A 23,103-nucleotide genomic window follows, 5' to 3' on the forward strand; every position below is an offset into this window, starting at 1 on the left:
TGCTGTTTCCGCAGACGGAGCCCTGTGGCTGCCCTGTCCCAGCAGCTGCCCTGCCTGTGAGTGCACTGAGGGGTCTCCACAGGAGCGTGTGCCACCTCCTCCCCTCTCCTTCACCTGCTGCAAGTCCTTCGGTGGCTGTCTGCCAGACCCCGGGGATGTTGACTCGTCTCGTTGGATCCTGCTCTGAGGCTGGGGCTTGTCCATTGCAGCTGGAGCCTCCTGGAGCTGCAGGTTGCTTTCTGAGCTAAGGGATCCTTAGCTTCTGTTTGCCTTTAAAAAAAACAACTAAGACAACCCCCAAAACCCCTCTGAAGTGAACCTGATCTCTGTGGATTTAAGCTTTTGAATTTTGAGATGGATGTTAGTAAGCTGAAATGGAAAAGCTGTACATGTCTGCACATTCCTTAATGAACTTCCATGGTCAGATACTCAAAGATATGTTTTATTTACATGATATACAAATATTCTCACAAATTAGCAAAAGTCTCTGCGTGGGTGATTTCAGACATCAGTGTATTCATGGTATATGCGCACTTCTGATCTTCTTACGCTCTGAAGTGATCTAATACTCTCACTCCTGGTTCGCATATTTGATTTTCTGAACAGCCTTCGTGAGAATGATCTACACATGAAAAAGTAAATTATTGGATCCAGACAGACATTGCATGCAGATAAGAACAGTGTCATTTCCTTACAATAATATAAGATTTTATGTGCAGAGTCGTCTAAAATTTTATCTAGGTGGCTAAAAGTAAAGGGTATTCTGCACAAATGATATGGCAGAAAGCAAGTGAAAAATACAGCCACAACAACCCTTATACTTTGGTTATGCTTTCGCTTTCTGCTTGATGAGCTAATAAATTGTTTGCTCGATTTATAAATGTACCTGGATATCGCAATATAACATCCTATCAGTACTATCAGCACCACTACAAACATGCAGGTGTTGATGTAGATGACAGCTGTGTGCCACTTGACTCCCAAGGGAGACTTCAGCTTTACGCAGTCGTCTATGTTTTTCTTTGTTGGGTAGCCGTTTGTAAGAATCAGGTTTGGTAAAGCTAGGAAAGCCATTACAACCCAAACGCAGGCAGATAAGATCTTGGTGAAGGTGATGCTGTACATCCTGGAGTCTCCAAAAGGTTTCACTACTTTCAGGTAGCGGTCGATGCTGATGAGTCCGAGGAACACAATCGTGGTGTACATGTTTGCGTAGAACAGAACTGTGGTGTATCGGCACAGGAAAGAGTTGAAGTGCCACGGTCCCAGCTGCGAGTCCTGGATTATCTTGAATGGGAACGTTAGTGTCATGAGAAGGTCTGCAACCACAATGTTTTTGAGGTAAAATATAAAACTCGTTTTATTTCTGATGTGGAAAAAAATCCACACTGCTAGGCCATTCAGCAAGATGCTTGCTAGGAAAATGATGAGGTAAAGCACAGGCAAGACGATGGTGGTGAATTCGTTGTGTGTGGAGTTCCCCAGTAGGCCTGCTGTGGCGTTGGGCGAGGTGCTGTTGTCTTGGCTCAGACGATCATCTGTGGGAATGAGGGAGAACAACAAGTTTAAAGTACGTTTCTAGTGTTTTACAAATGGGGCCATTCTAGAACTATCCTCTAGAAAATGTCCTATTTCTGGGCAAGTCTGGAGGCTGCTCGGGGAAAACCCGGGTTTAAAACGCTGCTAAGCATCACATGTGTCAAAATAAACGCGCCTGTGGCTTGCTAACCTCTGAGCGTGACGTCTGCGCTTTCTGCCGAAATACAAAGGTGCTCCTGCAAATAGTCTGACGGGAAGAAAGTGCAGGATGCGAGCGTGCGTATGTTCCCGAGGTTCCCGTACGGCTGACGAGCTCCGGGGCTGCCCTCGCCGCCGCCCTGCGGGTGAGGAGAGCGGCAATCCCGGCTTGGCGGGGTGGACGCGGCGGCGGGCAGCGGCGTGGCCCTTCCGTCGCTGAAGGCGCTTTGACTTTGGGCGGTCGGAAGGAGCTGTTAGGCCAGGCCTGCAGCCCGTGCGGGGCCGTTCCCTGCCGCCCGGTCTCGCGGCCGTGCCGGCGGCGTCCTCCCTCGTGGCGGGACGGGGCGGTTGCCTGCCGGACCCGCTCCGCAGACATGGCGGGTACGCCTGCTCCTGGGGGGCTCCGGTCGGCGCCGGCTGCCGGAGCAGCGGCGGGAGTGGTGGGGTGGGTTTGTGCGAGGAATCGTTTTTGCAGTATCCAAAGAAGGTAAATAGCCTGGAAATTCTCCGCAGAGAGAACCGGTGAGCCCGGTTAGTGAAACGCGAGAAGGATCTGAGTTCCCGGAATCCTCCCGCCATCCCGGCAGAGCGGGGCGCTCGCCATGGTGCAGGCCGAGGTCTGCGCTGCCCGTCGCCACTCTTGTGCGGGGGAGTGGGCAAAGGCACGTTGGGAACAAGCTTTTAACCAAAATTACGGGGTGTCAGCTCTTGGCTATCTTGACAGAATGCAACTTGGGAGCTGGGATGGTCTGCTTATCAAGAGATAGGACTCTGGGGAGACTCTTTGGGCCTATTAAAACCCTAATTTAAAACTTAGCTTAGTTAAATGTATTCTCTGGGAATTTTAAGATGTCGTGTGTAAATGTTTGTGAAAAAACTTCAGACTTATAAATTTTCTCATAAAACTATAGCACATTTTATTTCATATTGTTTATACTCTGAACTTGGCTGGTGTGGTAAACCTGGACTGACACCCATGGGGGCAGCACTTAGCCTTTTCAGAAATGACTTGCTTCTATAAAATGTTGGTAGGAACTGATAGTAATACAGTAAACACTTCTCAATCACTCAAATCTCCAACATTATTTTACCTGGCAGTTTTCCATAGGACAAATTGTACCCCATCATTTGCGCTGCTGTAGGTTTTCAGCTGAAATGCTTTTCAGGAGTCCCACTGGCAGCCGAAGATCCAGGATGCGGCATGGGCTGTGCCAGCATTACATTCTGGGGAAAATAAATTGGAATTAAAACCAAAGCAAAACAGAAGACCCCACCCTCCTCCTGCCAGCATGGAGAGGAGCTTTGTGCAATGAGCATCCTCCAGAATTCCCAATGGAAGGGCTGAGGCGTGCTGGTGTCTGCTCTCTGGATACTGCACAGCTGTTCTGCTATCGAGGTCTTCATCTTCACTTACAGCTGGGCATCTGCTGCATTGTTGCAGGAAATCCTGCCATGTTAGTTTCTGTAGGCCTATCAGTTTCACTGTTAAAACTACTTCCCTTTCTCCACCTCACTAATAGAGCTGTGCTGGAGCTTTATTGCTGTCATATTTAGCAATGTTATTCTAGTTTCTAGCCTGAATGTCTCTGTGGCCACTTTCTGTCTCATATAGTCTTGTATCAGTGCCTTTCATTTGAAGAACCCGTCTCCATCTCTGATACTTAGCCCTCTGTGTGTTTCTTATTCTACTGAAACTTCACTTACTGTGATGAAGCAAGCCCAAACCCTTCTCATATTTCTGTAAGACTTGAAGATACCAGCCCTTCTCTGTATCTGCTCCAGTTAAGATAATCTTCCTTGAATCCCATTGACAAATACTGTGCGCTGTTTTACAAATGAGGTTTAAGAAAAGCTTGTGGTGGTTGGGTTCCTTGTCACCACTAAAACACCTCATCTAACATTTTCTGGGATCTCACTTCCTCAGTTCCTCCTTTCATCTGCACCAGGTAGGTAGCAAATGGCTGTACTGGGATCAGCTCTGACACACTTTCTGTCCCCTCGGTGCTTCACAGGGATCGGTGCCAGTGTGTAGCCAGTTTGCTTATTGTCCTTAGCTGCATGATCTTGTGGGTTTTTTGTGCCAGCAAACTTCAGTTCAAGTTCGTTAACTTCTGTAAAAATATGTTGGATTTCAACTTTTCAAACTTGTCTTCCTTATTTTGATTTCTTTCAAAAAATTTGGACCAAACCTTTGCAAAAACCTGGGCTGTGACTAGTGAGCCTCTAACAGCCTGGCCAAGAATGTTTTCTTAAATTGGTACTGCATTTGATAGTCTCCAGGCAGGTATTTCTACACCACCCTTCTCAGCTTTAAAAACAGGTTAGCGTTCAAGTATCTGCAAACATACCACCCCAGTTACTGCAGTAGGTGAAGTTTGTCTCCTAACTGCCAGAACATGCTGGTTTAATGGTTTCATGCCTTTGTTATGATCTGCCACTACAGCTGGCTTCCTATTCCTTGGTAAAGGCCCTTGACCTTATTCCTGACATCTCTTGCTTGGACGTCGTCTTTGTTTATTTTCAATCTTGGACGTTTCAGTGATGGATGCCTGAGAGTGGAATTTTTTTTAAAGTTTATAATTTCTCACTTCTTGAAGTAAAAAAGTTTCATATGTAATTATGAGAGGTGTGTGTATAACTTTACCCCAATTTGCTGGGTACATTATGGAAATTTTAAGTTCCTGTTCCTTTCTCATGGTTTTGAATGAAGTGCTTCAGAAGCCATCCTACAAGGAATACTGAAAAGCTGCAGAATCTAATTTATGCTCTGATGGCATTGTTCCAAGTAATTTTGACAATACCGATTTGTAAGACTACGTTCCAGATTATTGCTTTACTCTTGCAGTGTGCAAATGCATTAATTTTTCCATGCTTCACTTTCTGTTTACAAGTTTTGATATGAAAACTAGCAAAATAGTTCAGATTTCAGCAATTACACTAGACCTGACTGCCTCTCTTATGGGAATGAATAGATGATAAAATTACTGAAGCCCTTTTGCAGATCTAAACTTGTTTTATGCTATTATCACTGTTATAAACTGCGTTGAATTGTCACTAGATGGCAGTAAAGGAAATCATTACATTTTAAAGTGTCAGAAATTTTAATTCTGATGTTTTAAGCTTTTTATTGGTTTAGCTTCTTGTCTGGCATTGTTTGCTCTGATAATAACTGGGGTCCCCAATGAGATTCTCAGGGCTATTTTAGATATTATATTTTCCCTTGGTCTGAGAAGCAGTAACCTATTGCTTTTTTGCTGTTGTTTATAAATTGCAGCTATCCTTTTTTACCCAGGAGGCACTGAGATCAAAAGAATATGTGATTTTATGAAAAGATGCATATCTATCTTCATATGCAAATAAGATGCTTATTTCCCTGCTTTTCAGAGTTCCTTTTAAGTCTGCGTAATTCCTGGTCCTGGTCCCTGGAAAGCTCCCTGCTCTCAGGCTCTTCAGGCAAGTGCTCTCCCAGGTCCTCAGTCCAGAGAAGTTCATAAAGCATCAGTTGTGTTGCCTGAGATTTGAGGCAGTGCGACTGCTGGCTCCTGTGTTCCTATGCTGTAACCCTGGGAAATACGGCAGCGTTCAATGGAGCTGGGGTTTAAATCTGTGCTAAATGGACTTCTCATGTACTGTCAGTTACTCTAGGTCCCAAAGGGATTTGCTCTAAATGCTGTCAAAAAAGGCTTCTTCCTTTTTCCACCTCTGCATCTGTCCTTTTAGGTGGATGTTGTCACTAAGAGACCATAAAAATGTAACAGCAGGTAGTATCTGTGAATGCCTCTTCATGTACAGACAGCCCCTGCACTCTCCAAAGGTTTTATCTGTTGTTTTACATCAGAAAACTGGCAGATGTTTTCTGGCACTGGTGAGAAAGCTCCCTTGCTGCAGGGGATCTCTGCCTAGCTGTCTTCTGGTCTCTTCTTCTAGCTTGTACTGTTGGCGTTCCCATCTGCATCCTGTGCTTGACTGTCAGCAGAGACAGGCCATCCACAACATCCTTAAGACTCTCAAGCCCCTATTCAGTGTGGATCAAAATTCAGTTTCCTTCCTCCTTGTGGGTGGTATTTTGTTTTTTGGGTACTGCTACTTGAATCCACTGGGCTCTTAGTCTGACTCTTGACATTTAGCCCATCGTTTTATAGCTGAAAACTACTGCAGAGGATGGACTGCAATCACTTGGACCAGAAATGGCTAATCACTGTCACAGAAGGCTCTGCCTGGGCAGGCATGTTTCTTAGCATCCAGGCAATGTGTTACAGTCCCCAGTCTCTGATGGACTCACCAGTGCCTGTTGGGGTTTGATAGTGTCAGCACTGCTCCCGTGCTTGCCCTGCAACTCGTCTGCTCAGGTGCAGGTCTGCTTATCTCCCCAGTCTATGCAAAACCTGTGGTTGCTGAAGCAGCCTGGCTGCTCGGTTGCTGGGCTCTGTTGTCCCTTATGGATGCAGCATGGGAAGGCGCTGCGTGGGTGACAGGAGCAGCAGCATCCCCTCTCTTATGCTTTTCAAGTCAGCACTGCTTGCTTTTAGCAAATCCCGTATGGGCTTGCTGATTCCTGCCCAGAGTACTGACCATGGGGGATCCCTGCCACATGCATCTTCCTGGCCAGTGAAGATGTGACCACACTCTAATTGCCCAGGGAAATCCAGGTCACCTGGAAGCCATACTGGGAGCTTGCTTGTTCCTGCAGACCAATAAGGATCAAGCCTCTGAATGGATATCTCTACGTCATCTTATTCCTGATGGTTTTCATGTTAAAACATGTTCCAAAAAATCCCGACAAAGTATGGGTTGGAAAAAGAAAGCAGCAAACTCTTCGCAAATGTTAACTGTGACAGCTAAACTACATTAGCAGTGTTCTGTGTCCTGCCTTGTTGGCACAGCTGAGCTCAGCAGAGAGGCTTTGGTGCATGCATGGGGTGGAGGTTAGAGACAACACCTACTGATGGCTGCCCTAATTATGTGCTAAAGACTTTCCCTTATGCTGCTGTAGTTTGGAGCTTTAAAGTCTTAAACAGGTTTGTGCAGAGCAGCAGGGAAGTGCAGCCATGATGGCCCCTGCTGCATGGACCTGGTCATGTGACAAAATTTTGGGATACACAGAGATGATCCTGCCTTAGGCTCACCAGTCCAAAGGTGTTTCCATAGTTTCTGCCTAAGTCTTACCAGGCTAAGAGGTACTGTGGTAGACAGAGCACTTGGAGTAGTGTGGCTTCATTATTTACGTGGTAAGGTGGGTGAGCAAGGCTCATTGGAGTCAAATCTGGTGTATCCCTGTACTCCAGAAGCTTCATTTTTTTCTGATAAAGACCACTATATTGCAGACTCTAGGAGTAGGAAGAAAGTTACCACATATGGAGAATTCACCCTTTTCCATGTGTTCTTTTGGAATGGGAGATGAAGACTGCCTTCTCTTTAAAGAGTATTTTAAGTTATTTTATAATTGTTCACTGACTATGGACTCTTGATAGTGGCTTTTTTACTTGTTTGAATATGGTATTTCTGTGCTGAGCAGGGTTGGTTTTCTGCTCCTTGTCCAGTTCTCCAGACACTTTTCTTCTGACCAATTTCATCCTAACCAGCTGTTTTATTCTTCCATATAAATATATTCTGCTTGGATGGTTTTGAAGATGCACTAGAAGCTGCTCCTTTATTCAAGTAGCTTTTAAAACCATTCCCCTAAAGGCTGTCAACTGCATTAAATATAAGTACATACTGTTTCACAGATGAGGTAATCTTTTACTGCTAATGTTGATAGACTGGTTTATATGCATGACTGATAAAACCTCAGATGAGAAATAATAGGCTGCATGGCAGACTTCAGTGTCATATGGGTAGGGAATGACTGTATAGTTCTTCTAATGACTAAGGCTTTAAGTTGCCTCACTGTTTAAAGAGATTCTATATCCTCAACTCTAATTGCTCTTTTTTCATCTTATTTACAACTTTTTAAAAATGAGAAAATTCTCTTTGTGAACTAGACTAGATATTCTAGGTCATAGGGCTGCAGAGTTTTAAGTGATTTTTTTTTTATTTTTTATTTGGTCACATAACTTTTTGATGTGTGGCTTCTTGCCAGTCAATCTGCATTCATCACCATAAAGTTTGGTAAATGACACAGTTAATGTAAACAATAGAAATGTGAGGCAGTTTATTAAATTTGCTATTGGCTGACTGCAATTATGTTCTTTTCTGTTGCCCATCAGAACCAAATCACTGAGTTAATTGTAAAGATTTAGGGGAAAAAAGCATCGGTGAAGGCTGCAGGGTAAGTGTACGTGTGCATAAAGCTTCTGCAAGCAGACAAGTGGAGCCTCTGCCCCTGCTTTCTTCTTTATTTCAGTCCACTCCTATACTGCTTCAACTGAGCAAGCCTTAATGTTCAGTTTTTCCCCTCTTGCATCTATTCATCTTCCTTAGCACTTTTCTTTGTTCACTAAAAGAGAGCCCAATCCCAATAACCAGGACATGACCACCTTTTCCTTCCTCGGAAGCCTCTGTTAAAAACTGTCCATCTCCCTTTTGGTAAAAGTGTATGTTAATGTACTCTTAATGCATAGTGGAATAACTTGATGTTCCTGTTGGAATTTGTACCTACAGCAAGTGAGTATGCACCACTTACTCTCTTGTGCTTTGCACGCTTTCTTTTTTTTTTGCATTTTTCTAGCTGTCACATCCCCGTCCTTGGAACTGTGCTTCTGTGCCAGCTGTGCCAAGAGATGCCATGCTGTCGGCAGCAGCACAAGTGATGACAAGAACTAGCCTAACGCCAGGGTTTGTTAGTCCGAGACTCCTGTGCACTGCAGGACCGCAGCCGCTTGTGTTCAGATGTGATCATATACCAAGTATAGTGTCTTTTGTCTGCAGAGGGGCTAGGAGAGCTGAGGTGGTTCAGCCTGGGCCAGAGGAGGCTCAGGAGCTCCTACAGTCCGCATGGCTACCTGGCGGGAGGCAGCCCGGCTCTTCTCAGTGGTGCCCACTAATCCAGAAAGGAGGTGGTGGGCACAAACAGACTCAGGAAATTAGATCTGAGCACAAGAAGATGCTTTTTTACTGTGCGAGTGGTCAAACATGGGTGCAGGTTGCTCGTGGAGGCTGTGGATCTCCATCCCGGGAGACACCAGCCCTGCAGCCTGGTGTTGCTGGCCCTGTGTGTGGTGGGATGGGGAGCTCCTGGGGCTGGCTGAGCTAAATGGTGGTGTCCACCACCCTGCATGTCCGACTTAGTCAGCTGGCACATGTTGGCTGCTTCGAACTGGGAACTGCTTCAACGTGGGCTGGCTGGGGAGAGGGTGAAAATAGCCCTCCGTGGGGCTTTGTGCCCTTGGCTCCTGGTGCCTGCCTTCCTGGGAGTGTGGTGGTGGAGGGGCATGCAGACAGTATGTGCTAGTTCCCTGTAACGCAGTAACGCTGCCATGCTTAACTGACTGAATTGCAGAGAGGCTGAAAAATAACAGCTAGGGTATAACTGTCTTCAGCTGTGGCTTACAGTGCTTGTCTACTTACATCCAGAAACAGGAACCACTGCCTCTGCTCAGAAAGCTTCTCGTCTGCTTCAGTATCTAGTACAAAACCCCCTTTTTGGTTTTCAGGTTCCTCCTTGAACTTCCCCCTCAATTCCAGCCTAACTTTTCTGTCACGCATCTCTGAATGGCACAGTGTCCTGTGCTGCGGTGCAACGTGCGTCCATCTGCCTTCAGCTGGTAGAGCAGCTTCTCTTCTCTCCAGGATCCTATCCTGTCCCTGCCCTATCCTATCCATTTGTCTTCAGTAGGAGACACGTGATGCCAGTGGTTAGGGAGCCTACCTCCCCATGGAAACATCTGCCGAACACCGAGCTGCCCTCTGTGTCGGTACGCATGTGGGAGAAGCAGTCCTTCCACATCCGCATTGAGACACGCTTCCTTCCCCACAGTCTCTTTGCCCAAGAGGTGTCTCAGAAAAATTATCTGTACGCCATTCTTGTAACCTACAGAGCTTCCCGCATGCAGTCGCTTGCTGAAATTTGGGGTTTAGTCTTTCCTGGTCCTTTGTATATGACAGCTAAAAGTACTATGTTTATTTTCAGTGCTCATGCTAGATTTACCTTGCATCTGAGTAACCAGCTGAATGTGCTCTTTATGCTTTCTACATCAGTCTCTACCCATGCTTTACTGTAGATATTGCCTGAAATCTCACATTCAGTTTGCACCTGTAACTCAGTTGTTTTACACTTGGAGGAGATCCTGAACTGGGTGTAGCAGAATGCTGCAGTAAGCATCAAATAATACTGTTTAATATGCGAAAGTCTCAATTTTGGGGGAATAGGCGCTTAGGATAACATGATTTCCTCACTTAAAAAAATTAGAATTATTTGGACATATCTAATTTTCTCAAAGTCACTTTTGGAATATTTATCCAAATGTAGCCATTAATTTTTTTTCTCATTTTAAGTGAATGATTATGAACCCTTATTTTCCCCTATGTGGGATAGCTCTGACATGAGAACTTTTGGGGATGCTGCCTGAACTGTCAAGTTCTTTTTTTTTTTTTTTTTTTTTTTTTTCTGTCTGTTGAACTGTTCCTCATTAAAAGTTCATGGATTAGTATTACTTACTTTGAATCAGATTTTCTATGCAGAGGTTACAAAATCTAGTAAATGTTATTAATCATTACTGTAAGACTGTTTATTTTTTAAACTTATTTGCAGAACCGAAAGATGCATGAATTCTCTTTCCTCTTGAATATGCATCATAGTTCCTAAGTGATGTTGAAGAAATGCTTTCCAGTCCTTTCTTACATTAATGACAAGCATGTGCATTTTTCATGACCAAAAAGCAGAAACTACTGTCACACATTTATTGTGGGTCCTGGTCTTGTGTATTGTGCTTTGCTCTTTGCAGGCTGACTGCAGCAATTGGCTGTATGCAGGCTGGTCTTTTCTGTAGAAGAGGCCAGCGCTTTGACTGTCGTTTCTAAAGCAGCGTACTATAAAGTGTAGTGCTAAAGTACATCTCCTTTAGGCTGCAGTTGCTTTTACATGAAGAGTTAGGAGAGAACTGCCAACAGAAATAGTATCCCATTGGGCAGCAAGTAAATGGCTGTTGGTGGAAGAGGAGCTATGTGTTGCAATTGCTTGCCTTTTTTTTTCTTAAAAAAAAAAAAAGAGGAGAGCACACTGCAATGGTTGGCAGAGTTGGGATAATTAATGTTTTCTCAGTATGGCAGCCTCTAATTAGATGGGAGGAAAGGATTAACTCTGGAATGCTTCTTTCTAGAAGATGCTGCTGATGGTTGTTTCTTGTTGCACAAAACCTACTGATAGTGGAAGCTGTATTGTAACCCTATAGAGCTGCTTTCTTTGAACCCCCATTAAGAACATGCCATGCAAGTTGCAACTTCCACGCGCAGCGCTCTCAGCAAGCTCGGGGATAGGTGGCAGTCCCGAAGTGCTGAGCAGCGTGGTCCTGGCCTCTCCCCTGGCACTGCTGCCCGCTGTCCAGTTAGCCTCCGCCTGCAGTCTTTTCAACTCCTTCCTGACACCGTCTTTGGCAGTTGCTCATCAGTTCCAGCTCTCTGCCCGGAGCAGCATCAGCTGCAGCTGGCTGACCAAGACCACGTCTGGTCAGGCAGTGAGTATCTCCAAGGATGGAGACTCCACAGCCTCTCTGGGAAACCCGTTCCAGGGCTTGATCACCCTCACAGTTATTAAAAAAAACCACAAACCAAAACCAAAACATTGCCACCAACAAAACCCCCTATGTTCAGGTGGAGCCTCCTGTGTGTCAGTTTGTGCCCACTGCCTCCTGTCCCGGCACTGTGCACCACGGACAGGAGCCTGGCTCTGCCCTCTTTGCATCTTCCCTGCAGGTATTTGTACACATTGATACGATCCTCCTGAGCCGCCTCTTCTCCAGACTGAACAGTCCCAGCTCTCTCAGCCCCTCCAGTACATCAGGTGCTCCAGTATGTTAGTTGCCTTTGTGGCCCTGTGCTGGCCTCCAGTATGTCCCTGTCTTTCTTGGACTGGGGAGCCCAGAGCTGGACCCAGCACTGCAGGCGTGTGTCCTCGCAGTGCTGAGCCGGGAGGAACGATCACCTCCCTTGACCTGCAGCCCGTGTTTTGCCTAATGCAGCCTGGGAGGCTGTTGGCCTGCTTTGCTGCAAGGGCAGGCTGCTGGCTCACGTTCAACTTGTCCACCAGGTCTTTCCCTGCGGAGCTGCTTTCCAGCCGGTGCCCCAGCATGTCCTGGTGCAGGGGGCTGTTCCTCCCCAGGGGCAGGACTTTGCACTTCTGCTTGCTGGACTGCGTGAGGTTCCTGCCAGCCCATTTCTCCAGCCTGTCGAGGACCCTCTGGATGGCAGCACGACCCCCTGGGCTATCAGCCGCTTCTCCCAGTTTGGTGTCATTTGCAAACTTTGTCCTGTTTCCATCCCATTGGATTACAGCTCTTTTGCTGCTTGGAAGACACAGTTTTTATCTTTCATGAGGTCACATTTCTAGTCTTCCCTTCTAAGGGGGTGACCAGAAGAAGGTTCACATTTACATGTATTTCTCCAGAATAACTTCAACTTTTCCCTCTTTTAATGTCTTCACAAGCTGTGCTCCCAGCCTTTCTGTTCCGGTTCTGCTTGTGTTTTTGTGGGCTCTGTTTTTGGCACAACGGGCAGCATGGAAATCTTTGGCAAATAATCACCCTTCAATTCCACAGGCTGTTCCTTAATTATCCAGTGTGCTTTATTATCCTGAAGTCATAGTCTTTTAAATTTAAAATTTTATGGACACAATAGTTTGGGCAAAAAGCAAAAACTGGTTATTAAGTTTCAGCATGTGGTGCTTGGGTGGTCTTGAGCTCCTTCCAGAGGAGCTGGCTTCTGTACAGGCGAGCAGGCAGCTGGCGGCTCTGCTCAGGGCTGCTGCGGAGCGCAGTGCCACGCAGCCGCGCCACGGGTTGCGCTGCAGCGCACAGAGCTCCTGAGGGGCCTCCGCTCTGCAGCGTGCCTGCAAGGCGAAGACTCTCTTGGGTGTCAGGCTAGATTTGTTGGAGCTTTTTCCTGAAAATATTAGCTTTTAGGTTTGATTATTGGTGTTATGCCATGAGAAACATTAAGTGAAAAAGCTCATAATGAAACTAAAAACAGTCAAGGTGTTGCCTGGGTCACAAAGAAAAAAAGTGAAGGTATGTGATTGATCGCATTACACCTTCATCCATTGTAGCTCTGGCTATTGTGCATCTGTCATGTCTCGCAAATGCTACAGGGGATACTGTGAAAGAATGTCTCGTGGGGAGAAAAGAATTATCATTGGTACATGCATGTAGGCAGTGCCATTTAAACTTCTAAGTAATTCCAGTCTCACTTTTAGGTGTTTTACTTTGCGTTGAAACAATTTCTACTGATTTTTTTATATGCAATTCTAATTCATATTGTAAAAGGACAAAAAACTCCTCATCCGCTGTTGTTTTTTTGTGCTTTAGTATGTATTGCTGCGACACAATTGACCATGTTAGCTACTTGCAGCAACCCCACTATTTCAAAGAGGAAGGAAAAGGACATGGGGATTTTGGGGTATGACTGGGAGAAGTTCAGCCTGGTGCAACCCTGATTTTTTCATGAGCAGCCTGGCGAGTTCCCACTCTGTCTGCTGTTCTCAGAGACGGACAGACTGCAAATCCTGGGCAGGGTTTCAGGGTGCTGGCTGTGGAGATCTGCTGCTCTTCCTCTGACCCAACTGCTTTGCCAGCTCTTGGCTGTTCCTTGTGTAGCTGCAGAAGCTGCTGGTGAGGTGAAGGTGATACGAGCCCTATTTATACTACTCGTCATCAGTTGTGACTTTGATATGTCACTGATATTTTCCCGAGGGAAAACAAGAAGTAGTGGTTATTGTAGTATCTCATGTGAGGTTCAGTGTTAGTCAGATGTGGAAACCTACTTTTGTTTATTGTGGGTGCAAATTTTTTTTTCTTTTTTTAAGATGGTATGGTAATTTTTTGTGTTGGGAAGGATTAAGACAGCTGAAACGTAGGAATTAATACCACTGACTTCCTCTAGTGCTTTCTTAGCAGCACTTGGGTTAGTCTCTCTTGCAGCCTGGTTTCCTACAGAGCCCCAATAGCTGACAGCAGTATGGTGGATCTGTAGCTCTTGGTTTATGTCATGTGCATTTTCACTTAGTTCCAAACTTGTAATAAATATTGCACACCTCAAGTTTAATGCTACAGTCTTGCTGTGGATGTCTTGACGGGCTTTTCCTAGTGCTCACTTGGTCGAAGAGGAGGTCTTTCTGAACTTTGTGGTGCGAAAGTGAGCAAGGGACTTGCCATTAAAAGAGGAGAAGGAGCTTCCCCCTTCAGTCGTTCCTGGATATATCTCATCTAGGGCTACGTGCGGCGAGTGGAGTAGGCTTCCTGGTAGAGAGGGAGCATCTAGTCTCCAAAGGGCTGCTCCGGTTCGGACCAACTCTGCACTGTGACTTGCTGCCTCCCTTCCAGTGCTCGTTCCCTGTCTGGCCGCCCTGCCCAGGCGTCTTCCTGGCTCAGCCGTGCTCCCGGGATCCGTGTGGCCACGCGGCTCCCGACGCCCCAGCGCCCCGGGAGCTCTGGTGCTCCAGCACCGCGCCGGGTGCGTGCTAGCGCACGATGGGCTGTGGGGTGCAGGTGCTGGGCGAGCTGGTCTCCCTGCTCCCTCCCTGCCCTGGGGGGGCCCTGGCAGCTAGGGAGGGAGCTGAGGGTGAGACAGCAGGGCTGAGCTGGGAAAGGCAACCCTCTGTGGGGAGGGAGGGAGGGAGGGAAGGAGGAGGAACTGGCAGCTGGTGCTGCTGAAAATTTACTTTTGTTTTTCTCATGCATCCCTAATGCAAACAAACGCTTTCTGTTTCTGAGGTCCCTGCACATCCTTCGGCCTTTCTTGCCTCCTCTGCTCCCCTGCTTTCCTCTCCCTCCTGCAAGAGCTGACCCGTGTCCTCCGTTCCGGAGGGGTTGTCCCTAGGTCCTGCCAGTTCCCCCTCCCCATAGGGATTGGGGAGGGAGGAGAAGGTCTGGCTTGTGCGGGAGAGCCAGCTGCCTACCCAAAGGGGAAGGTGCCCGCCGGAGCAAGCTCGTAACCAGAGAAATGCTGGTCGCTTTCATGTGATCCGGGGCCTGTACTTCTGGGAGTGAATCAGTGACATCAGCTGAATGCTTGCCTGAGTTTCCTGGTTTCCCTTTTTAAAAGAAGATTGCAGAATCTTCTTTAAAAAGATGGAAAAAACTGTGAAACACCACCAGAGTTTCCAGACCAAGCATATGTAATGAGAAGGCAGATGTCTACAGTCTCTATAATGCACAAACGGCAAGTCATTTTTTAACGTAGGAAAACTTTAATTGCACTGCTACTTTCAGTTCTTTGTAACTAAGAATAACCTTTTCAATCTGAAATACTCATTAAATGACATAGGTTTTTGAAAGTACCTTATATATTTCCCAAACTTTGAGACTAATCAGACATATAGCTTGTAAGTTGCTTTGAGACTAATCAGACATATAGCTTGTAAGTTGCTTGTTTGGAGCTATGTGGTTTTTCCAGTGAACCTGACAAGTTTTAACATGATCTGAGTGAAGTATGAAGGAAGAGAACCTTTATTCTGTATAATATAATTAAGAGAATTCAAGTATGCTTGCCTTTACTGAAAGAGGTGAAAAGGAATACAGTACAAACCTTTTATATCAAACTCGGATGTTATAGTTACTGAATCTTACTTTATATGAATTAAGCTCTGCCAGGAAGTAAGTTATTGAAACCATGAACCCTCCTGCACTTCAATTCATGTCTTAGAAGGAATCATTAGTAGAAAACCATTTTTTTGCTATTGGCAAAAAGATAACGAGTAACGTTTAATGAATGAATAAAAGGTTAGTAAAGTCGCGCTGTTTTGAGAACTTTTCACACTTTTAATTGATCTGATATTCAGTTTATGGTTCCAAGTCTGGTTTTCAGCAACTGCATCTTAATTCCTGTCTTCTTTTCACTTGAGGGTGATTAAGAGCAAGAAGATTCACAGAACGACTTATCAAATGCCTTTCAGATGGTCAAAGATCACTTACCTGTCACCATGGTCGCCTTCCGCTTGTCTCTGAGCTGCATCTCGAAAGTGCCTTAGACTCCTCCAAAACGCATCTTGAAACTACAGTAGGCATGAGAGTATTTCTTGCGATAAGGTAGTTAAATAAACCATATCTGGAAGTAAGCTTTTTTGCTTCCGATGGCTTTTTTTGCGATACCTGATCAGAGAGTCAAAATTCCCCCAGCCAGGAGCAACTGGAGCAACTGGCTTTCTCATTCCTGGGAATGACTCACATGCCAGGGTAGGTGAGCGGTGCGCTCCCGCTCACTTCCTGGCTCCGGAGCAGCTCAGGCGCCCAGGACGCAGACAGTGATTCACCTGAGAGGTGGGTTAGTGCCTGTTAAAGGCAGCAGACTTCGTGCAGGGAGACGTTGCAAACAGTCTGAAGTCGTGTTTTACAGCAACCTGTGCAACCGTGCCTGTGCCTTTCGGATAATACAGTTTTGTCTTCAGGGTGAATGTGAATTTAGTGTGATACTGAAGAACCTTGTGCTGGATAGATGCAAATATCTGCTAATTGAGATTATCTTGTCAATTATTAATTTAACTATATTTAGACATCTTTAATGTTGTGCTTTGAACAGATCCTCTCTTCTAAATAGCCTGTAGGATGAAAGCAAAATGTTAAGTCTGTAACTAAATATTTCAGCTAAAATGACTAGACTGTTTAGTGCATACTTTTTACTGTTATGATGTTCTTTAAGACTCTGACTGTGAGCCCACTGACTCTTGCAGTCCTGCTGTCAGTGGTCCTGGGTGTACACACATTTAGAGCAAGACAATTTAGTGCCTTAAGAGCATTGAAATAATCGTGGGAGTAGTTATATCAGGACAAAATTTTGCTTCGTGTCCATAGATGATGAAGTGGTTAATTTCCCATTTCTGCCACTTTCTTAACAAAAAAAAGCAAATATATATCTCCCTCATTAAATCTTCAGGAGAAAAAGAAAAATAATCTTAGTGCTACGAGAGCAATGGCTGCCAAGTCACTTTTCTTGGACTGCTCTGTCTGTTTTGCCTGGACTTCTCCGTGTGCATTTTTTTCTTTTTTCCTCAAATCTGAGGGACTGAATCCCCAGCCCTCCTCTTCTGAGACTGGACAGCCTTTTGCATAGGTGCCCTTGACAGCTGCATGGAACCCTGTGAGGAGGCAGAGCAGGAGCGGGACCTACCAGCTGCCTCCCCATAGTGGTGAACAGCTTCCTCTGGCTCTGTGTCCAGGGGGGGCCCTGTGCTAATTTCCACATTTCTGCTAGTGGGCAGACTGTAAAATTCCCACTTGCCTCAGGACCTCTCCCTTGAATCAGGTACAGTCCCTGATTGTAGGAGACTACTGACTCGGCTCATCTTTGAAGACCAGGTTTTGCAAGGCAAAACAGATAATGCCAATGAAGCCAGCAGGAACATGTGTTACACTTCTGTCGTATGTTTTCAGCTTTATTACAACAAGCTGCCAAAGTGATCTCAAACTGGATATTCTGTCATTAAGTGATGGTTCCTGTTGCATGCACATGCTGGAGTGCACACATCGCATCACCTGAGGATGGAGGCTTTTTCTGCAGTTACGGACAGGAGACTTGACGAAGTCTCTGCCTCTCTCAGACCTTGCACATGGCTACGTAGGACAGCGTGTGCCAGCTACCATTTCACCTTCTTTCAGCTGTCCTGTGTGCTCCAGTGTTTAGCAGCTGCTTGTGTTTTGTTCCCCTCCCAACTGCTTGTCCTGTTTCTAGACTAATGGTGCCTTCTGTTTTTCCTTTCTTTGGTTCACTTCCTCCGTGGCTTTCAGTCATTTTCCACCCTAACTTTACTTGTGGTGATCTAGTTCTGTGTTCCGAGTGGAGCCTGTGTAAGACAGGAGTACGTGCCTGACTGATGGTCTTGTAGGCTGCTCCTTCAAGCTGAGAAGTTATGCCGAGGAGAGGGCAGTGAGAGCCACCCTGGGATCCGGTGGTAAATGCTATCATCAGTTAGTGCAGCTCACTGCATAGCCACGCAAACAGCTTGATTTCTCAGCCTTAAATCTCTTTTGTTTCTCTCCTATCTCTGTAAATCACTGTCTTTGCTCTCTGTTAAGTAGGAGACCTCATTCTTCCTCTGGGGAGCGTACAAGACTGTTTGTCTTGCCCTTTCTCCTGTGGCTGTGCAGTAGCTGGGAGGCTCCAGAGCTATGAGAATATCTGCCTTTGTTCATCGCTCTTTGGATGGGCCGTGTACTGTGAGCTCTTTGGTTGACTTTCAGCATGATCTGGTTTACCTGAAGACAGGGTGCTGTGCATATTCTGTGCTGATTTTGGGGTTAGCCTCATCTCCCTCCTTTTGAGAATTTGGGGGATTTCATTTAAATCTCTTTGTTTCTTTGCCCTTTTGGGGATTTCTCAGATCTATTCTCCAATACCAGATGTTTGATGCTGGTGTCAGACCTGTTTATACTCAGCTTTGCATCTTACCTTAGCATCACTTTTTCACCACTGTGGTCTCCTCTCCAGTTGTCACTGATAAAACAACCATTGTGCAAAGGGTCTATTCTTTGGCTTTGTTGCCACTTAGACTTCTCGGTGCTTGTGTTAGAGCTCTGTGAGTTTAAGCTCTGACAGGGTGACGACTTCTTGGTCTTTTCCCACAGGTATTACCAGCAGTGATTTTCTGTCTGGGATGTTTGGACAGCCCAAAATCTCAGTGTCAGAGGTCCTTAGAGGAGCAGAGACCTCACAGCTTGGGCACTGAACAAAGCGTTCACGCTGCGTTGGTCTTGCTTCCAGTGTTTCTGTGCACAGACTGCCTGATAGCATGCCCCTCAGCTGGGGGGGGTGATAAGTTCCAGTCTCTGTTCAGAGGAACAGCAGACCCCTGGGACCAGCAACTTGGGAACCTGGAAGTCTGAGTACCGTGGCTGAGGGCTGGGAGCAGATTTGCAGCTAGATCATAAACAGCAGTTTTAACAACTTAAATCTGAAAGTTACGCGCTTGACTTTTGTTTTGCACAAGACCACACACTCCCAAGCTGGGTGCTGTACTGTGTCCTTGGCGAGGGGCATGGTTCTGACCCTGGGGTGGTGCTGGCAGATGTGTCTGCTCCTCTGGTCTCAGTCCTGCAGGCTTCAGTCAAGACATGGCATGACAGTGCATTATGGTTTGATTCCTGCTGTTCTTCAGGCACGTCTAATGCTGGTATTGTCTTAGGCTGGGGTCTAAGAAAGAGTGCTGCAGGACATGTCATGGAGAAGAAGGGAAAAAATTAGAAGTGAAAACTGAAATGTTTAAAAAATATAATTTAATTTCTTACAGAGACCTAAGCATTTAATAGTTGGTACTCTGTGAATGGAGTTAACAGTGGTCAAAAAAATGCGTTAACAGTGGTCAAAAAATAAATAGATTCATAAAAGCTACATGAGAAAGTTTGGTTTGGGTTTTTTTTGCTTATTTTTTGAATGTGGTGCAATTGCACGTTAACTTTTCTTTAAAATCTCTGTAATTTGGTGTATTGGTAAAACTTAATGGGTTAGAAACCACTGTCATAGCATCCCCTAGCAGACTTTTAATTCAGACATGTTGTCTGGCTGTTCTCAGGCTGGAGCAAGTCAGGACTAGCTGGCAGATGGAAAGGAAATGCTATGGAGCTTGTCGTAAAAACAGCGCAAAAGAAATGTGAAGCTCTGATGTAAAGAAAAGCTGAAAGCTAACCTGTAACTTTACTATTGTTCACATTATTTAAAGGTTGGATGTCCCTTTTTGTATTCTGGTGATTAGAGAGTAATTCTCAGATTTCATAAGAGCCTGAACAACTTTATTACAACAATTATTGTGTTGCTTCATTCTAAAACTGCTTTACTATCCTATTTAGCAATATGAACTACAGGGTTATTTTAAAAGCAGATTAGCCACCTGGATAATATATGAGACTGGATTTTTCTTTTTTTCAAACATAGAAAGTGGTAGCAGGATCAGAGCTTGCAACACTGGGAGGATTCCTCCAGCATTATACCTTCAGATGTAGAAGATGGAGGTGCTTTTGTTAGTGGAAAAGTCTTGGAAGAGTTTGACACTTCCCCTTTCCTTAGGTGACTTACTTCAGTCACTGTTTTGATGGCTGTCACTTAGTTAAGAACTGACTTTTTAAAAGCTCATTTCTTTTTTTTCTCTATCCTTGAGTTCCTCACATTATGTTGATAGGTAATCTGAAGTTACACACCTTGGCTGGCTGATCCTGTCTATAGACTTAGGTCTATTCTAGTGCCTTTAGTTTTCCCATGCAACCTCCTGGCCCTGTGCATTTGTGTATTGTCGTATGGGTAAAATCTTGGTTGCTTGACATGGCTTCCCAGTTCTTGTTCATGATGCAAATTGTTGTTTTGCATTTCTAGTTAATTGAAGTACTGCTTTATATTATGAAAGTTTTCTCAGTACTCAGAGTTGTAGGAACTGTGATGGAAGGATGTGTATTGCTGTGCCAGAGAGTCGGGGTACGTATGAAGTGCAGAATTTGCCTTTAGGCATTCAGGAATTAACTTGCTGTCCCTCTGAGGAGAGGCAGTCCAACACAAAATCTGGAAGGCCAGATGGTGTGTGTATTAGGCAAAGGTATAATATATTTCCTTTTTCTGAAGCGCAAGTAAGATAAAAAATACAAAGAAATATATGTAAACCTTTGTGTACCGAAATAAGATTGATTTCCCACAAAATTTGACTGCCTAGTAGTGCTCTATAGTTCCCCTTTGGGAACCCAGCAACCTGTAAAAATGTTTAGAATAAGTGTCAATAGTTTTTGTGTGAATCCTCGGCCATAGGAGCCTGGAATAAGGTTCATTTGTCTGAACAAGTTTAAGGCCTGGTGCCAGTTTTCCAGTTTCTAGGTTGTCTGTTGCTTCTAGTCTGGAGTGTAGACAAACCAAGCAAATGAACATTTGGATGCAGAAAGGAAAAGCCCTGCTGCTGCCTCATGGTGGTGATTGACTGGAGTAAGCACACGTAAGGTGGAAATGTTACATGCGGTTAGTCTGTCTTGTACAACTGCTGAATCTAGGAAAGGTTTCTCTCAGCAGCTCCTGAGTGTCAGTACCAGCCTTTTCAAGTTAAGTTGGGAGAAAAATGAGATTTGGAAGAATTGTGACTGTTGTATTTAATACGCTGATAGACTTTACTGAATGACATGAATTCCTTGACTGCACTAAAGAAATCTGGAGAGCCCAGAAGAGCAGCTTTCTATGGCATACTGCTGGTCCTCTCTACCTGTGGTCTAGGCTGATGGCTTCCTCATCTCTGACACAAGTCTGTTCTCTAAACCTGTCTCCATTTTGGCTAGGTGTAAAATACAAAATATTACTTTGGTTATTTTTCTGAGTCTTAAAAAGCAGAGACTTAAACTCTGAGGCATTTTAACTGTTATGATTCTTACTTCCACCTGGAGGCAGGGATCTAAAAACTTGCAAAAAAAAGTACAAAATCCCAAATGTTAGAATTTAGGGGACTTTTTAAAGCGGATCAACCAGTTGTCCCATCTGTGCAGTCACCTTGCATTTCTCTGCTACGGAGTTTGGCAACTCTGGCTCCCTTTTACCTACCTAAGAAGCAGCAGCTGAAAAACAAATGATTAAGACTCCTCTGAAACCTTTGGCACACCCCTTATTTAAGGAGCAACTCAGCCCGTTTTGTGGTTACACCCACCCTTACATGCAGGCTCCTCTTAGTACTTAACTGTGTGTACTGCCAGTATGTGTGTGCACAGTGTTAAATGAGCCTTGTAGTACCAGCAGTAGAAATGAGAAAATAAAAACCCCAAACTTCCACAGTGGAATAAATTTTCTGTTCTTCAGCATTTTTGTAGTTTATCACTGCCATATTGCTCATTTTATGTTAGTGTCTTTCTCTGTAATAACCACAAAAATGGGCCAGAGTTCCACTGTTAAATCCAGAGCTGAATGTAAGTCTGTGCTGAGAGTCCTGGGGACCTCCATGTTAGTCATGCTGGTGTGATTCATTTGTAAGAGGGAGGATTGAGCTGCAAAGTTTCATGCTGATTTCTTCCCTAATATACCCAAAGTTCAGGAACACACATTTCCATGGGCACCTGCCTGGTGGAAGATCACAGCTGATTTACAAACCATCTTTTCCTGATGTTAGCTTTAGTCACTACATTAATTGCTGTGCTATGTCAACAGGCTTAGAGAAACATTTTCAGACTCCTCGTACAATTCTTTAAGCAGTTGCTAAAGTGGTGACTATTTTAGCAGCTAAGAATTTAATATATTTACTCCTACTAAAGTAGCTAAATTAATCCTGTTAAACAGTATATGTGTGTGGGGAGAGAGGAATTAATTCCTGAACAGCATTTAATCCTGAGGGGAAGACACGGTTTGAGATAATGTTGATTTATAAGGAAGTTTGGAACCAACTGGTAGCTGATTGGGGATTAGTTCAGTTTCCAGTTGTAAAAGGGTGTTACAGTTATGGAAAGTATGTAACATGCCTAGTGGAGAAGATGTAGTGAGTAGAAATTGCTAAATAAGACATACATCTACCTGTGTGGCAAAGGCTGGGGAATCCCAAAGGCAGATGTAATTAATGCACAGTAATCTAAAAACAGCTTTGAAAAAAATCAGGCTGTGGGGAGAAACCTGCGTGATTGTATTAGGCTGCTGTAAATATTTAATTTCTAAAAATAGCAATCAAGTGGTGATCAAAGCGTCTGGCACGTGTGAGAAGGCATAAAGCTAGCAGGAGAGCTTGAGAAGAAGTGAAGTTTGTTACTAAGGGACGTGACTGTTTTCTCAGCGAGGTGCTGGGGACTCTCACGCTTCAGCTCCGCAGTGTCACAAAGCAGCAGGAGATGAGTGTCCCGGTACGGGGCGGGGGGCAGGAGGGGTGGTGGGAGTTTACAACAGGTAGTAGGGCTGCTGGGAGAGCGCAAGTTGTGGTGCTTTCCCTGAGGTCCCTTCTGCAATGCCGTGTCACCTGAGCAGCGTGTGATGCAGAGGTGGTCCTCTGGGGTGGAAGGTATATCAGGGGACAAGTAGCAGTAGGAACGTGTTGTTTGAGAAGCAAGGAAGCATTGCTGAAGGCTAAGGTAAGCTTAACAGTTTTTTAACATAATTTGTGGAGTTGGAGTCAAGAAATGGTTGGTATCTCATTCGTGTCTTAAAATAGTGAAATAATTTCCAGGATTTTGGATTAGAAAGCAGTTTCTCTTTAGGCATAGCTCGTTTGGACTTTCCCTGTGGGATAGCTGAGGGAGTGGTCTGCAAGTGGTGCAGTGAGCCAGGTGGAGAGGGATTTTCTGGACGGGGAGG

General features: G+C 45.0%; 2 protein-coding genes across 8 annotated transcripts in view; one reads left to right on the forward strand and one right to left on the reverse strand.

The window, feature by feature from the left end:
• Positions 1-23,103, forward strand: part of MED12L (mediator complex subunit 12L) — a 151,085-nt gene that overhangs the window by 72,087 nt on the left and 55,895 nt on the right. The gene's annotated exons all lie outside the window — the stretch shown is intronic.
• Positions 492-16,036, reverse strand: GPR87 (G protein-coupled receptor 87). The gene is made up of 4 exons (XM_075031191.1): positions 15,975-16,036; positions 15,798-15,877; positions 2,829-2,961; positions 492-1,538 (listed from the first exon to the last, which is right to left on the reverse strand). The coding sequence occupies exons 3-4, from the start codon at positions 2,863-2,865 to the stop codon at positions 502-504; spliced, it is 1,074 nt and encodes a 357-aa protein (XP_074887292.1). The 5' UTR covers positions 2,866-2,961; positions 15,798-15,877; positions 15,975-16,036; the 3' UTR covers positions 492-501.

The sequence above is a fragment of the Buteo buteo genome, chromosome 7 (assembly GCF_964188355.1).
Source record: "Buteo buteo chromosome 7, bButBut1.hap1.1, whole genome shotgun sequence".
NCBI lineage: Eukaryota > Metazoa > Chordata > Aves > Accipitriformes > Accipitridae > Buteo > Buteo buteo.